Below are 14364 nucleotides of genomic sequence, written 5' to 3'. Positions count from 1 at the left end.
ACATGCAGGGCCATCCAGAGAAGTACAGGTTATGTAAACATGTTGCATAATGTCGCACAGCTCTGGAATGCATAGAAGCACCACATTCTGGTATGAATATGAGGCACAGAAAACGATGGCATTCTGTATGTCATTGCAGTTACTTGTATTTATCCACATAGTGTGAACAAGCCCTCAGTGTGGACAGTCGGCAGCAGAAAATTAGTTACTGGCTAGTTCGCTAGGTAAGAAACTTTGCAACAGATTTAGAAATTATTTGCCTCAACAATGTCATGCAGTAAGGCATGATGCCAAACATACAAAACATAGATTAGGGCTTAACATACACTTTAGGCAAACAATTCACAGCTGCTCAAAATGACAACTTATACAACAGTGGAGTTCAGAAGAGTACATCTGAACAAATCTTGAAGACATTGGCTATAGCAGTATAAGACCATACTGAATTTCACAGCTGTCAGCCAACATACGGAAAAATGGAGTCTGCAGTAGCCATAGGATCACTAATACTGGATAACTGGAAAAACATTGCATGGTCTGACAATTCTCATTTCTGCTGTGACATATTGATGGAAACAAGTACACAGGATCTCACTCTGGTTGGAGCAGGAGGTTCACAGCATGAATGTGACAAATCTGTTGGAGTGATGCAATCTTGGCAGTATTTAACAAAATCCTTAAAGGAGTGTTTTCGCCAAATCACAGAATACATGCCATAATAATTAAAGTGTTTGTAAAAGGATGTATTTAAAAAACAAAAAAATAAAAACATGTTGTACTTATCAGCTCTTTGCAGTGGTTTTGCAAAGAGAACCCCGAATCCTGCTCGTCTCTGTGCTCTGCTGGCACTCGGCCCCCCCCCCCCCTGCTGAGTGCACCCATAGCAAGCTCTTTGCTATGGGGCACTTATGCATGCTCACTCCTGAGCCAGGTCTGTGTCCATAAGACACACAGAGTGTAGCTCAGCCGCGCCCCCTGGTCGCTGGCTCTGACTGACCACAATGGGAGCCACTGGCTCTGTGACGGGATTCACTTTGGGTAGGGGGGCTTGTGGAACCCAGCTTACCTTAGAGAGGTCAGGAAACTCCTTGTCCAACTCCCCGTCCCCTCTTAGGCGTAAACTATCCTGTGCCTATTAGGGAGATAGGGTGACTGAGAACCCCAGCCTGGTATGTCTATAGGTGTGGTTTGTGTTGAAAGGATGAAGGAGCTCTTTCACTTGGGACATTAATATTTATGAACACTCTCCCTCAAGAAATATATGAAGATACATAATTCTACCTTTTAGACTGCTAGAATATTGTAGGAGTGTCTCATAGACCACTGCTAGATAGTTTGAGGTGGGGTGGGGGTTGCTATGTGTTTATGATTAAGTGGCTCTATCCCATTGTTCTATTGTTTCTGTCTGCCTTGGCAGCAAACGATTATAGGATGTATATGCTTATGTGCATTAGCTGAAGGGTTAATGAAACCACTGTCAGCCATTAGCTGTTAGAGAGGAGGGGAGATTCCTCCTGGAGCCCTTCATAAAGGCTGTTTGTTTGTCATGTTACTGAATGTAGTTTACCCGCCTTGTATCATTATGGAAGGAGGGATTGTACCCAGAGTGTATAGCTCTTTGTGTCTGTGTTTGAACAAACAGTCTTATGTCTTCCACCACCCTACACTGATGTCTCCACAAGTGACTGGGTGGGCTAAGGGATCTTGGATTGTGCTGGGATGGGGCAAGGAAAGCTTATACAGTGGCCATAAGCCTCTTGAGTACGGGGTCCATCACAGGCTCCTGCATCTCAGCAAATGAGGAGAGAGATACCTGGGAGAGCCATTGCTCTTATGCACATTGATGTATCAAGATTGGGCTTAAGTAAATATTAGTGGGGGCTGAGGGGGGAGCTGCACACTGAACATTCTTTTATCTTCATGCATAGAACCACTTTAAACTACACGTCCACCCTTAGTGAACTTGTGCTGTACTTAAAGCGGAGTTCCACCCACTTTTATAACTTTGTCTTAAAAGGAAAGACACCACCACTCGTTTTTGGTTACTTTTTTCTCTAATTCACCATTTCTGAAGTACTAAGTGTACTTCCGTTCCAGCCAGGGCGTGGCACAGAACATCATGTCCTCTTGTGCGTCGAGCCCCCACCGTTGTCTTCTGGGACTTGTGTGTCCCCCAGAGGACAAGCTGGCCATTCACAAAGCGCCACGCGACTCACACATGCGCAGTAGGAAACCGGGAGTGAAGCCGCAAGGCTCCACTGCCAGTTTCCCTTAGTCAGATGGACGGATCGGCTTCAGGGGGAGCTCAATATTGCGGGCTCCCTGGACAGGTAAGTGACCTTATTTAAAGGCAGCAGCTACAGTGTTTAAAAAAAAAAAATAATAATATGTTTGTGGCGGGAACTCCGCTTTAAGTGTCCACATCACAGTTTCTGCATTCCGGATGCATTTCTGCAAAAGTGTTTTGAATGCTTTCTAGTGCTTTATTTCCCCCTTCTTTTTTTTTTACTTCATCAATTGAGGACACATGCATTCAGGTGCGTTTTGCCACGTTCTAGATGTTTTTCCATACAGAAAAAAATGCAATGTTCTACTTTTGTTGAATGAACTAGAACACAATGCACTGGTGTGAACAAGGGCTATTGGAATCCATATTAAACATTGTCTATGCATTTATGATGCAGAATAAAAATGCACTGGACTGCACCTGTTGTGAACCAGCCCTAAGTGCAACTTGCTTGGTCGAATACTTGCACCTTTGAAAACAGTAATGGGGAACCTTTCTCTAGAAAGGTTGTACAGCCTTGGGCAAGATCAGTGATGAAAAGGAAGGGAAGTATTTGACACACAAGCTGCACTCAGGACTGGTGGGTATTTAGGTATAATACACGTTTACCAAGAGTTCAATGCAAGCATATGTATATTGTATGTGTAAAACATACATATATGCGTACATTTCTGGATGTACATGCATAGACAAGTAGCAGCTTTTTTACACATTAAAAATGGAGAGCTTTAGGACTGGTAGAATAGAATAGACCAGGAGTAGTGAATTAAAATTCACTCAAGTCACTAAAAAAAAAAATGTTTTCGTCTGAGGTCAGAATCACTAGTCTGTGCCATGAAAGATTGTACGCATCTGCTTTCCTTTTTTTTGGCGCAAGCCGTGCTCTCTGGCGCTTTTCTTACCGTTTCCTTCACACACTCTGGCATTACTCTGTAAATGTAAATGTCCCCATCAGAGTGCCCCCTTACATCAGGTGTCCCCCATCACAGTGCTACCTTACATCAGGTGTCCCCCATCACAGTGCCACCTTACATCAGGTGTTCCCACTAACATGTGCCCATCAGCATACCCCACTAACATATGTGGCCCATCAGCATGCCCCTATTTTATGTTAAGGGGCACCCTGATGGCCGTATTTTGTTAAGGGGCACTCTGATGGGTAAATGTATGTTGAGGGGCATGCTGATGGGCACATTTTGTTGTACCCATAATCGTGCCCATTTTTGTTGTACCCATCATCGTGTCCCTTAAAATACGGCCATCAGAGTGCCCCTTAACATAAAATGTGCCCAGAGTGCCCCTAACAAAATATGGCCATCAATGTGGCCCCTAACAGAATGTGCCCATCAGAGTGGCCCTTAACATAAAATAAGAGACACTCTGATGGATACATTTATGTTAAGGGGAACCCTGATGGGCACAACAAAATGCGCCTTAACAAAATATGGCCATCAGTGTGCCCCAAACAAAATATGGCCATCAGTGTGGCTCATACAAAATATGGCCATCAGTGTGGCCCATACAAAATATGGCCATCAGTGTGGCCCATACAAAATATGGCCATCAGTGTGGCCCATACAAAATATGGCCATCAGTGTGGCCCATACAAAATATGGCCATCAGTGTGGCCCATACAAAATATGGCCATCAGTGTGGCCCATACAAAATATGGCCATCAGTGTGGCCCATACAAAATATGGCCATCAGTGTGCCCCAAACAAAATATGGCCATCAGTGTGCCCCAAACAAAATATGGCCATCAGTGTGGCCCATACAAAATATGGCCATCAGTGTGGCCCATACAAAATATGGCCATCAGTGTGGCCCATACAAAATATGGCCATCAGTGTGGTCCATACAAAATATGGCCATCAGCGATCCTCTTAACAAAAAATGTGCCCAACATACCTTTAGGGCAGGATTCTACACATGTGGCAAGCTGCAGGGTGCAGAAGCTGTGAGGTCTCATACCTCGCAAAGAGTGAGACGAGCTGGGAGCTACGAGTAGCAGAGGGACAGGGCGTGCACCTGACATCAAGCCCCAACTCGCGGCCCTGCCAGGAGTAAGAGCCGGAAGCGAGAGCCGAGCTTAGCGGCAGGAGGCAGGGCACACACGCAGCTGAAATGCGGCAACACGGTCCGAATAGGAGTGTCGCTTGGTCTGTGTTCGGACCTCGGGCCGCTATTTAATGACAGCTGATGTAGACTCTTCGTCTGCCAATTCTATTGAAATGGGTAATTGTTTACTGTGGCAAGAAACAAAGGTTGTAAGCACTATAATGATCTCAATTGTTATTTTTAGTAACTGTATGTAGTTTGTTTTCATCTTGTGTAACAAGATCAAAAGGGTTTAGTCAGCCAATTATAAACCTCTCCAGGGTTAGCCACTGGTATTAACATGAATATTATAGGGAAAAGTTTTTAAGTCTTTAACGATAAAGGCAAGAATTATAGAAGGAATAGTAAAGAATATACATCATTGCATGCATGAAAGCCACCTGGGTGCTTATATCTGACATAAATGCTAGATGGAAAATGAATGTATATTATTTTCAAGTGATTCACATCAGTCATGAACTATATTTTAAGGGCCTGGCAGCCCATATTTATTAAAAAAGGCAAAAAGAAAAGGTTCAACATGTAATGTCTCCCACACAATATGCACAACTGAAAAAAACTAGCCAACCTGGCTACTCCCTTTAGCAGTACCTCTGCTCTTTATGCCTTTATCACCCAGACCATAGGTTTTTCAGTGCCGATGGGTACACTCTAACACACACACAGCTACTCACTAGCCTCTGTCCTCAAGCCGTTTACCGTCTCTTACAGACAAACATGCTCTGACTGCCTCCTGGACTCCTGGAGACCTCCTGTCCCTCTTGGGTGGAGCCGTCTCCAACGGGGAGCCCTGAGGAATTCCTAAACCTCCATTATAAGGGCTGTGTGCACCTGAGCACACACCCTGCTGGTCCTCCACAAAAAACCTGGTCACAGCGTTGCAGATTCCATCCCACCCAAGACACTATGGAATCTCCGAATTACAGAGCCCCATCCAGGAATACCAAAACCTGGAGAAAGCTGCCAACGCAGTTTTCCTTACTCCACATCTAAGCTCTGTAGTCCTGCACTGAGCCAGTGCGCACACCTTGTGTCCTTTAAATGGCCAATTTTATATTGACAGCCTCTCTTACTCTTCTAGAGACATTGCAGCTATTAATTGTTCTCACCCGGGCAGGGTGAGGTGTCCTGGGTTAAATTGGATGTAAACTCAATTCATGACATTTGAGCTGGGCACATATCTGCAGTGTTGTATCTCTCTTCAAAGCACCAAGTCCCATGGCTTTCTCCTGCTCCATTCTTCTGTTAACAGCACGATAACTTCTTACAAGTTCTCCGTCAACTGAGATAAAACCAGGCTGAATTTTGTGTCAGGAAGGTTGCTATAAATAGATTAGCAGAAAGCTAAACTATTCACAGAACAGCTCTGAGAGTCTCTGCCTATGTGGAGTGAGGGTGTGTGCCTTTTCTCCAATCAGCTGTCTTAGCTGAATGCCCAGACTCCCAGTTCTGAACAGGAAGAGAAAATCTCTAACATGATCTGAACTTTGTAAAGCATATATAAAGATGAAGATAGCAGATATACATGTAAAACTTATGTAGGGAGATTTGTTTCATCTGTGTGTATCACCTGAGGCTGTTCACTTCACTGGGTGTATGTGAGGGTTTACGTCCACTTTAAGTTTGGCTGGAAAGGACTGACCTCCAAAACTCTCTGGATTGCTAAATATGTATTACTGATCTGGGATTTTATGGGTTTCAAAGAGACTTTGGTAGGAACAGCCTCCAAACCCTGACTACCAGGACTCAAAGGAGTTAAGTCCCAGGTGAGGAAGGCTTGAAAGGCAGCAGAGGGAAAACAGCACCTGTGTCAGGGAAGTGAGTGGAAGAGAGACTCACAAGCCATGTAGGCAAGTAGGAGCTCTCAGACAAGCTGAGACGCTGCTGCTAACATCCAGTGTGACCTGCATGGCACCCTTGCTATGGAAAAACTCCTGTATGGGATCAAAAATTGGCGGTGAGCCTGCTGTTTACTTTTGTGATACCAGGAGTGTTTATTGACTTTGGCTGAAGTAAGCGGTCTTGATTTATCCGCGATTCAAATCAATGGCCTGTAAATTAGAGCTGCACGATTCTGGCCAAAATGAGAATCACAATTTTTTTGCTTGGAATAAAAAGATCATCATTCCCGTGACATAAAATCTTTCACATTATACATGGGATAACTTTACTGGTTAGTGTTTTTTTTGTATTCATTAAAGTAATTTTTTCAAAAAAATTGCATTGGAAAGATCGTTGCGCAAATACGGTGTGACATAAAATATTGCAACAATCACCATTTTAGTCTCTAGGGTGTCTACTAAAAAAATATATAAAATGTTTGGGGGTTCCAAGTAATTTTCTAGCAAAAAAAAAAGTGTTTTTAACTTGAAACCAACAAATGTCAGAAAAGGGTTTATTTAGTGTTTAAGTGCCGGTTCACACTAGTGCGATGCCAGACATTGCATGTAATTTGCAGTGCACTGCTGTTCACATTACATGCGATGTCTGTGCGGGTGCGATGTCAGCCATACAGATAGCATGGCTGATATCGCACCGCATTCGGTCCAAACACGCACAGGACCCTTTTTTCTGTTCGGACCAGAATCGGATCGCATGTGTGTTCACACATATGCGTTCCGATTCATTTCCGAACTGTCAGTTCGCAGTGCGATACGCAAGCTGAAATGGAGGTGTCGTTAACATATAATGACACTCCCCAGCAGTTCGCATATGGCAGTGTGAACTGCCGTGCGTGTCGGGAGCGATGCGGGAACCCACACATGATTCGCAGGGTTCTCGCATCGCGCTAGTGTAAACCGGCACTTAGTAGTTAAACTTTTTTCACTCACACAGTCTATTCCATTGACAAATTGTTACAATGTTTATACTTAAGTTCAACTGATAAAGAATGTTTTGATTCTTGGCAGATTGCCCAGTTTTTCTCTTCCTTTCTTTTGAGGGCTGTGGCTTCAGAAGAGCAGAGAGAATTCTTTGCATAGAAAGAATTGTGAAACACTTTAGTCAAGATTACGATAATGATTCTTGACGTTTAATTGTGCAGCTATAATATATATATATATATATATATATATATATATATATATATATATATATATATACACACACACACACAGTAGAATAAGTATTGAACCTGTCACCATTTTTCTAGGTAAATATATTTCTAAAGATGCTATTTGCATGAAAGTTTCACCCTATGTTGATAACTCATGCAATCCATACATACAAAGAAACCAAAAACAAATAAGTTAATAAATGATGTGTAATAAAATGGAATACAGGGACACAACACCAGCTGAAATCTTTCAGTAATTAGAAAGCAATCTTGCCCCTCGTCAGTGCAAATTTAAATAAAAAGGGGCCTCATTACCAAGATGTCACACAAGAAACACTCATGATGGGTAAAAGCAAAAAGCTCTCTCAAGACTTTTGCAACCTTATTGTTGCAAAACATGCTGATGGCATTGGTTACAGATGAATTTCTAAACTTCTGAATGATCCAATGAGCACTGTTGGGGCCATAATCCGGAAGTGGAAAGATCAATTCACCATAAACTGGCCCTGACTAGGTCAAAGAGCCAAGGACCAAGTTGTCCAAGAGCCAAGGACTACTTGTGGAGAGCTTCAGAAAAACCTGGAATTAGCAGGTACAGATGTTTCAAAGAAAACAATAGTTAATGCACTCATCCGCCATGGCCTGTATGAACGCTCACCATGCAAGACTCCTTTACTGAAGATAAAGCATGTTGAAGCTTGTTTAAAGTTTGCTGTACAACATTTAGACAAGTCTGTGAAATACTAGGAGAATATAGTCTGGTCAGATGAGACCAAAATTGAACTCTTTGGATTCCATAAAACACACCATGTTTGGAGGTCAAATTGCACTGCACATCACCCCAAAAACATCATACCAACAGTGATGTTCGGAGGTAGGAATATCATGGTGTGGGGCTGTTTTTCAGCATATGGTACTGGCAAACTTCATCTCATTGAAGGGCGGATGAATGGAAAAATGTACCAAGACATTCTTGATAAAAGTATGCTGCCATTTACTAGGATGAAGATGAAACAAGGGTGGACATTTCAGCAAGACGATCCCAAACACAAAGCCAAGAAAACTCTCAATTGGTTTCAAAGAATAAAAATAAAGCTGCTAGAATGGCCCAGCCAATCACCTGACTTGAATCAAATAGAAAATCTAGGGAAAGAACTAAAGATCAGAGTTCATAGAAGAAGCCCACAGAACCTTGAAGATTTGAACACTGCGTGGAAGAATGGGCCAAAATCACACCTGAGCAATGCATGCGACTAGTTTTTCCATAAAGGAGGAGTATTGAAGTGGTCATTACCATTAAAGGATTTTGTACCAAGTATTAAATACATTTCAGTTAGCGTGTTCAGTACTTTTTACCCTGTATCATTCCATTTTATTACATATAGCTTAAATTTCTGAACTTGTTTGTTTTGGTTTCTTTATATATGTGGATTGCATGGGTTGTTACCGACATGTGGTAAAAAATTAATTTTATATATAGATATATGTATAAACACATACATACACACACTGTACATTCTCAAATAGTTACCGTATTTATCGGCGTATAACACACACCCCAAGTTTAGGATGGACTTTAAGGAAAAAAAACTTCCATTTAAATGCCCATCAATGCAGCCTTATCAGTGTCATTTTCAGCTTTGCCGTTTAAAAATGGCACCGCCGGGACACAGAGCTGGATGTCCTGTGTATCTCGGCAGCAATCGGTAACTCTCGGCTATTCTTGGCAGCTTTTGGACGTTCTCAGTAGCTTTTGGCCGCCGAGAACGGCCAAAAGCCGCCCAGAGGCTCATAATTGGCGGGGGATTGGCATATAACACGCACCCATGATTTCCCCCCGATTTTAAGGGGGAAAAAAAGTGCGTGTTATATGCCAATAAATACGGTACTTTCCAAGCGCTCTGTGATTTTTCCAGTGTAATTACAAGAAGCATTACTTTAAATATTTAAGTCATTTGGCTTCGCTACCTAGTAAGCAATTTATTTTAACACATGTGCAGGACATTTCAGACTTTCCAGGTCAGTTACTTTTAAGGTAGCAAAACCAGGATTAAAATAACAGCCCTGGAGCTTAAACCTCAAAGTAATTACAGTTCCTTTTTTCTTTGCCTACAAGTTCCTTATAAGCAATAAATACAAAGAATGCGCCAAAATGCTCCTTACCTGGCAAACACAGTTCCACTTCCTCCTGGAAATGTATACGGATGCTGTTTTCGAAATACATGTCCCACTCTGCTACAAGGAATTATTTCCAGACTTCCACCACACTGCCATACCCGGAATGAAATCTCTAATTGATGGTCAAAGAGAAACACAGATTTAGGAAGAACTCAACCAATGAGAACTCAAGTGCTGGAATTAGAAGAAACATGTCAACTGCCCTCTGCTGGGTATACTCTGGGAATATATTCTGGGCCAAAAACCTTTAAATGTATCTATATCATTCATAAGGATTACAGTAAATATTAATGCACAGTATATACGCTATGTTACCAAAAGTATTTGGGTGCCTGCCTTTACACTAGGGTTGCAACTAACAATTATTTTCATAATCGTTTAGTTGGCTCATTATTGTTTTGATTAATCGGTTAATAACCTTAAAGAGTGTGGTGTATAATTTAGTGAATAAGTAAAAAAAAAAGCAATTTATTCTTAAATATCTCTATATGCAGTGGTAACTCTAAATAACCAACTATATGGTTACGGAGTAAAATCTCTAATCCACTCTGAAAACAGACAGGAGACATATACTGTATATACTATTAGAGGTTGAATCTGGTAAATATCATCAGACTCAGATCAAATTTTTTTTTATTTGAAAAATGTTAGAATGTTTTGCAGATTTTCAAATAGAACTGTAATATATTATATGCTGGCCATACAAAAACAATGTCTTCCTTCAAAACAAAATTTCATTTTATGAACGTTTGTTCGATTTTCTAATTGTTAATGTGGTCAAATGGACGTTTGTTTTCAACCCCAGTGACAGGAAAATTTAGAAATAGAAAACTTCTTGGTCAAATTTTCAGTGTATGTGGTTTTCGTTCAGAAATTAGATAAATTAAAAAAAAATGTTAAACACAAGTGAAAATTTCAAACAATATTCTTTCATTCAGCGATGGTACAAAGATTTTTCATATGCATTTTCTCATCAGAAAATTGGTCCGTGTGGCCAGTATAAGGCTCGGTGCACACCTATGCACTTTGCTTTCAATCTGTTTCTGCAGTGCTTTTTTCTGTGCGTTTTCATTTTTTGCGCATGTGATTTTTCTGTGATTTGCGGTTTTGCATTTTTTGATGCCTTTTGTTGGCCAATTTGTTGTTGGGCAGATTAAAATAAAAACACATTACATGCTTTTCTGCAGCTTCTCCATTGAAGTATATTGAACCAAAAAAAGCACAGTTTTGTTCTGAAAAAAGTCCTTGACCCTTTCCAAATAGATGTGAATGTTAAATGAACTGTAGTGCATTTCTGCAAAAAGCACCAAAAAGCACATAGTTGTGAACCCAGCCTAAGATGTTTAGTAACATAATGGGGTTAAAAAAAAAAAAATATCCCTTTAGTACAAAAAGAGCAAATAATCACTACTGTAAGGGGTTCATTATTTTACTGTGCAACAGTGAACGTAAAATTTACAGTAGCGATTTGCTCTTTTTGTACCCTAAAGGGCCAATTTTAGTTTTTTTAACCCCATTATATTACTGGCCAATTAATCGATTATGAAAATAGTAACTAGATTAAGTGTTTCAGCCCTACTTTACACGCACATGAACTTTAATGGCATCCCAGTCTTAGTCCGTAGGGTTCAATATTGTGTAAGCCCACCCTCTGCAGCTATAACAGCTTCAACTCTTCTGGGAAGGCTGTTCATAAGGTTTAGGAGTGTGTCTATGGGAAGGCTTGACCCCAAACTCACTCATCCATCTCTATATGGACCTTTTTTCCTTTTTTGTGCACTGCTGCTGAGTCAGGTTGGAAGAGGAAGGGGCTATCCCCAAACTGTTCCCACAAAGCTGGGGGCATATAATTGTCCGAAATGTCTTGGTAAGCTGACGGGGGGGGGGGGGGGGGGTGGGGGGGCAGGATACCTGGACAGGTACCCTGTTCCCACTTCCAGGAGCCACAGCCATTGACATCACCGATCAGCTCCCTCCAGCCTCCCTTCATGTGCATGTAAAGGAAAGCGCCCCAATACTTTTGGTAATATACTGTATGTTTAGCCATCTTCAGAAAAAGAATGTTTATTCACCCTTCCAAAAAATAAACACACAGATAATACAACATTTTTGTTAATAAATTGGCGCTCATGCACAATTTAATCATTTGCAAGTCCAGCGGTAATTGTTTTTCTTAAGGGCCTATTCACACTAGATGTGGCTGGACTGACAACTTTTTTTTTCCAGTGCAGCAGGTTTTGACACAAATCTCTGAATCGCAATGCCACTGCTGCAAGATATTTTAATACAGTTCTGTGCAAAAAAAGTTAACAATGCAATGAGCCAGGATTGACACATTTTCTTGATCATAAGCAAACAGAACCATCAAGTCCAATTTGTAATTGCATGTCTATGGGGATGCAAAAACCACTTGAAGTCAGTCAGAAGGTGGTCAACTCCAGGTCAAATGCACCTGGCACTCTAAATGATCTCAGAATCATCTCAAACTGATGCCATCAACATTCTCCAAAGCCTGTCAACACAGGACCTTACTCATTGGTTGTCCACAGCATTCAGTACATGCGCCCTGGCACATAACATACCTAAATTTTCACCTCCCCAAACATCCATCATCATATCATACTTTCCCAGCTCTTCAAAGTATAACTTGTCCATTACAAACAGCCCACCGGCAATCATTGGTGTTCTGGAAAGAAAAAAAGAAAATGTACAGGATTCACAGGACAGAAAATGGTTTAATCAGAGTAAAACAAATAAAACTGAATAAAATAAAACTGAATAAAACAGATTGTCTACATGCTTTCACTCACAACCAAGTAGGCTTAGCTGCTGGGAGATTTTAGCTAATATTTATTAAATATCAGAGTGTGAAATTAAAAAATAAACACAAATAAACACAAATTTCTGGTGTACTGATTTATTTACTTATTTATTTTTACTACTACTACTTTTTTTTTCCACATGCTATTTTGCGATTTTGATACATGTCTTATATCTGTTACTGCAAAAACCAATGCAATAGCTGCATTGGTTTTTGCAGTAACCAAAAGCTAAAAGAATAGGAATAACCACACCCACAGTATTACATTGTTGTTTAGTACTGATTATTCGAATACCATAACTCTTCTAATACACTCAAGACCAACAGACATGTCTGATTTTGTTGTGCATGGTGCTCTTAATGCCACTCTCCAGTGAGAACATGTTCATAAGACACACTTGATGTATGCGATTAGGACAATCTTTCTCAGGTGCGATATGTCAGTACTTTACACTCTGCACAATTATTAGTCATGTTGTATTTTTGAGGATCAATTTCATTATTGAGCAACTACAGTGCCCTCGGTCAATCCAGAACGTTAAACCTCAAACTTGAATATTTAAGTAAAGATGTGAGGTTTTAGCTTTCTTAGGTGCTACAATGCCATGAAAATGCAGCCTGAATTTTGCTGCAAGTAAACTGTGCATGATATTGTAGGGGCCACAATGACAACACTGGAGTCAATGGAGCTTGACAAAACGTTTTTAGACATTTTTATAGCATGTTTTTGCACATTTTTATACAGTGCCCTGAAAAGGTATTCAATACCTCCTTGACATTTTCCACATTTTGTCGCCATGTTATTACCAAAAAACGTAAATGCATTTTATTGTGATTTTATGTGCTAGACCAACATACACATAATTGTGAAGTGGAAGGAAGATGATAAATGGTTTTTAATTTTTTTTTACAAATATGTGAAAAAAGAAGCATGCATTTGTATTCAGCCCCCTATACTCGGATACCCCTAACTAAAATCTAATGGAACCAATTGCCTTCAGAAGTCACCTAGTTAGTAAATAGAGTCCACCTGTGTGCCATTTAATCTCAGCATAAATGCAGCTGTTCTGTGAAGCCCTCATAGGTTTGTTAGAGAACCTTGGTGAACAAACAGCATCTTAAAGTGGTTGTAAACCCTTACAAACCACTTTTACCTACAGGTAAGCCTAGATTAAGGCTTACCTGTAGGTCCAAGAAATATCTCCTAAACCTGCACGGTTTAGGAGATATTTGCCCAAAGACAGACACTGCTGTCTACGGCGCATGCGCCGTAGACAGCGGCGCGCAGGCGAACTGAGCACTCCGCTGTCAACATGCCACGAGTGGCGGCTCCCGTGCGCACGCGCGGGAGTGACATCGCGGCTTCGTCAAATGACAGCGGCGGAGCAGCGAGACCCACCGAGAAGATGGATGCGGCGGACTACAGGTGACAGCGGTGACTTCGCTGGCTCCTGTGTCAGGTTAGTGACACATAATGGACTACTATGCGATGCATAGTAGCCCATTATGCTTTACCTTTGCAGGGAATCAAAGAGGAAGTAAACCCATCAGGGTTTACTTCCTCTTTAAAGGCCAAGGAACACACCAGGTCAGGGATTAAGTTGTGGAGAAGTTTAAAGCAGGGTTAGGTTATAAAAAAAAAATATCCCAAGCTTTGAAAATCTCACAGAGCACTGTTCAATCCATTATCCAAAAATGGAGAACGTATGGCAAAACTGAAAACCTACCAAGACATTGCCGTCCACCTAAACTGACAGACCGGGCAAGGAGAGCATTAATCAGAGAAGCAGCCAAGAGGTAACTCTGGGGGAGCTGCAAAGATCCCCAGCTCTGTTGGGAGAATCTATCCACAGGACAACTATTAGTCATGCACTCCACAAATCTGGCCTTTATGGAATAGTGGCA

At 41.2% G+C, this 14364-nt stretch overlaps 1 protein-coding gene across 2 annotated transcripts in view; it reads right to left on the bottom strand.

Annotated features, from left to right (window-relative positions):
- GALNT2 (polypeptide N-acetylgalactosaminyltransferase 2) overlaps positions 1-14364 on the bottom strand; it is a 192033-nt gene that overhangs the window by 29491 nt on the left and 148178 nt on the right. For both annotated transcript variants that reach the window (XM_077486200.1, XM_077486201.1), the window contains 2 exons: positions 12221-12324; positions 9624-9750 (listed from right to left, as the gene is read on the bottom strand). In XM_077486200.1, the coding sequence (XP_077342326.1) occupies positions 9624-9750; positions 12221-12324 (231 nt within the window). The remainder of the gene's footprint in view (positions 1-9623; positions 9751-12220; positions 12325-14364) is intronic.

The sequence above is a fragment of the Lithobates pipiens genome, unplaced genomic scaffold, assembly GCF_037356315.1.
Source record: "Lithobates pipiens isolate NorthernLeopardFrog02 unplaced genomic scaffold, aLitPip1_a1.2 Scaffold_18, whole genome shotgun sequence".
Taxonomy (NCBI): Eukaryota; Metazoa; Chordata; class Amphibia; order Anura; family Ranidae; genus Lithobates; species Lithobates pipiens.
This window is presented reverse-complemented; position numbering and strand designations above follow the sequence as displayed.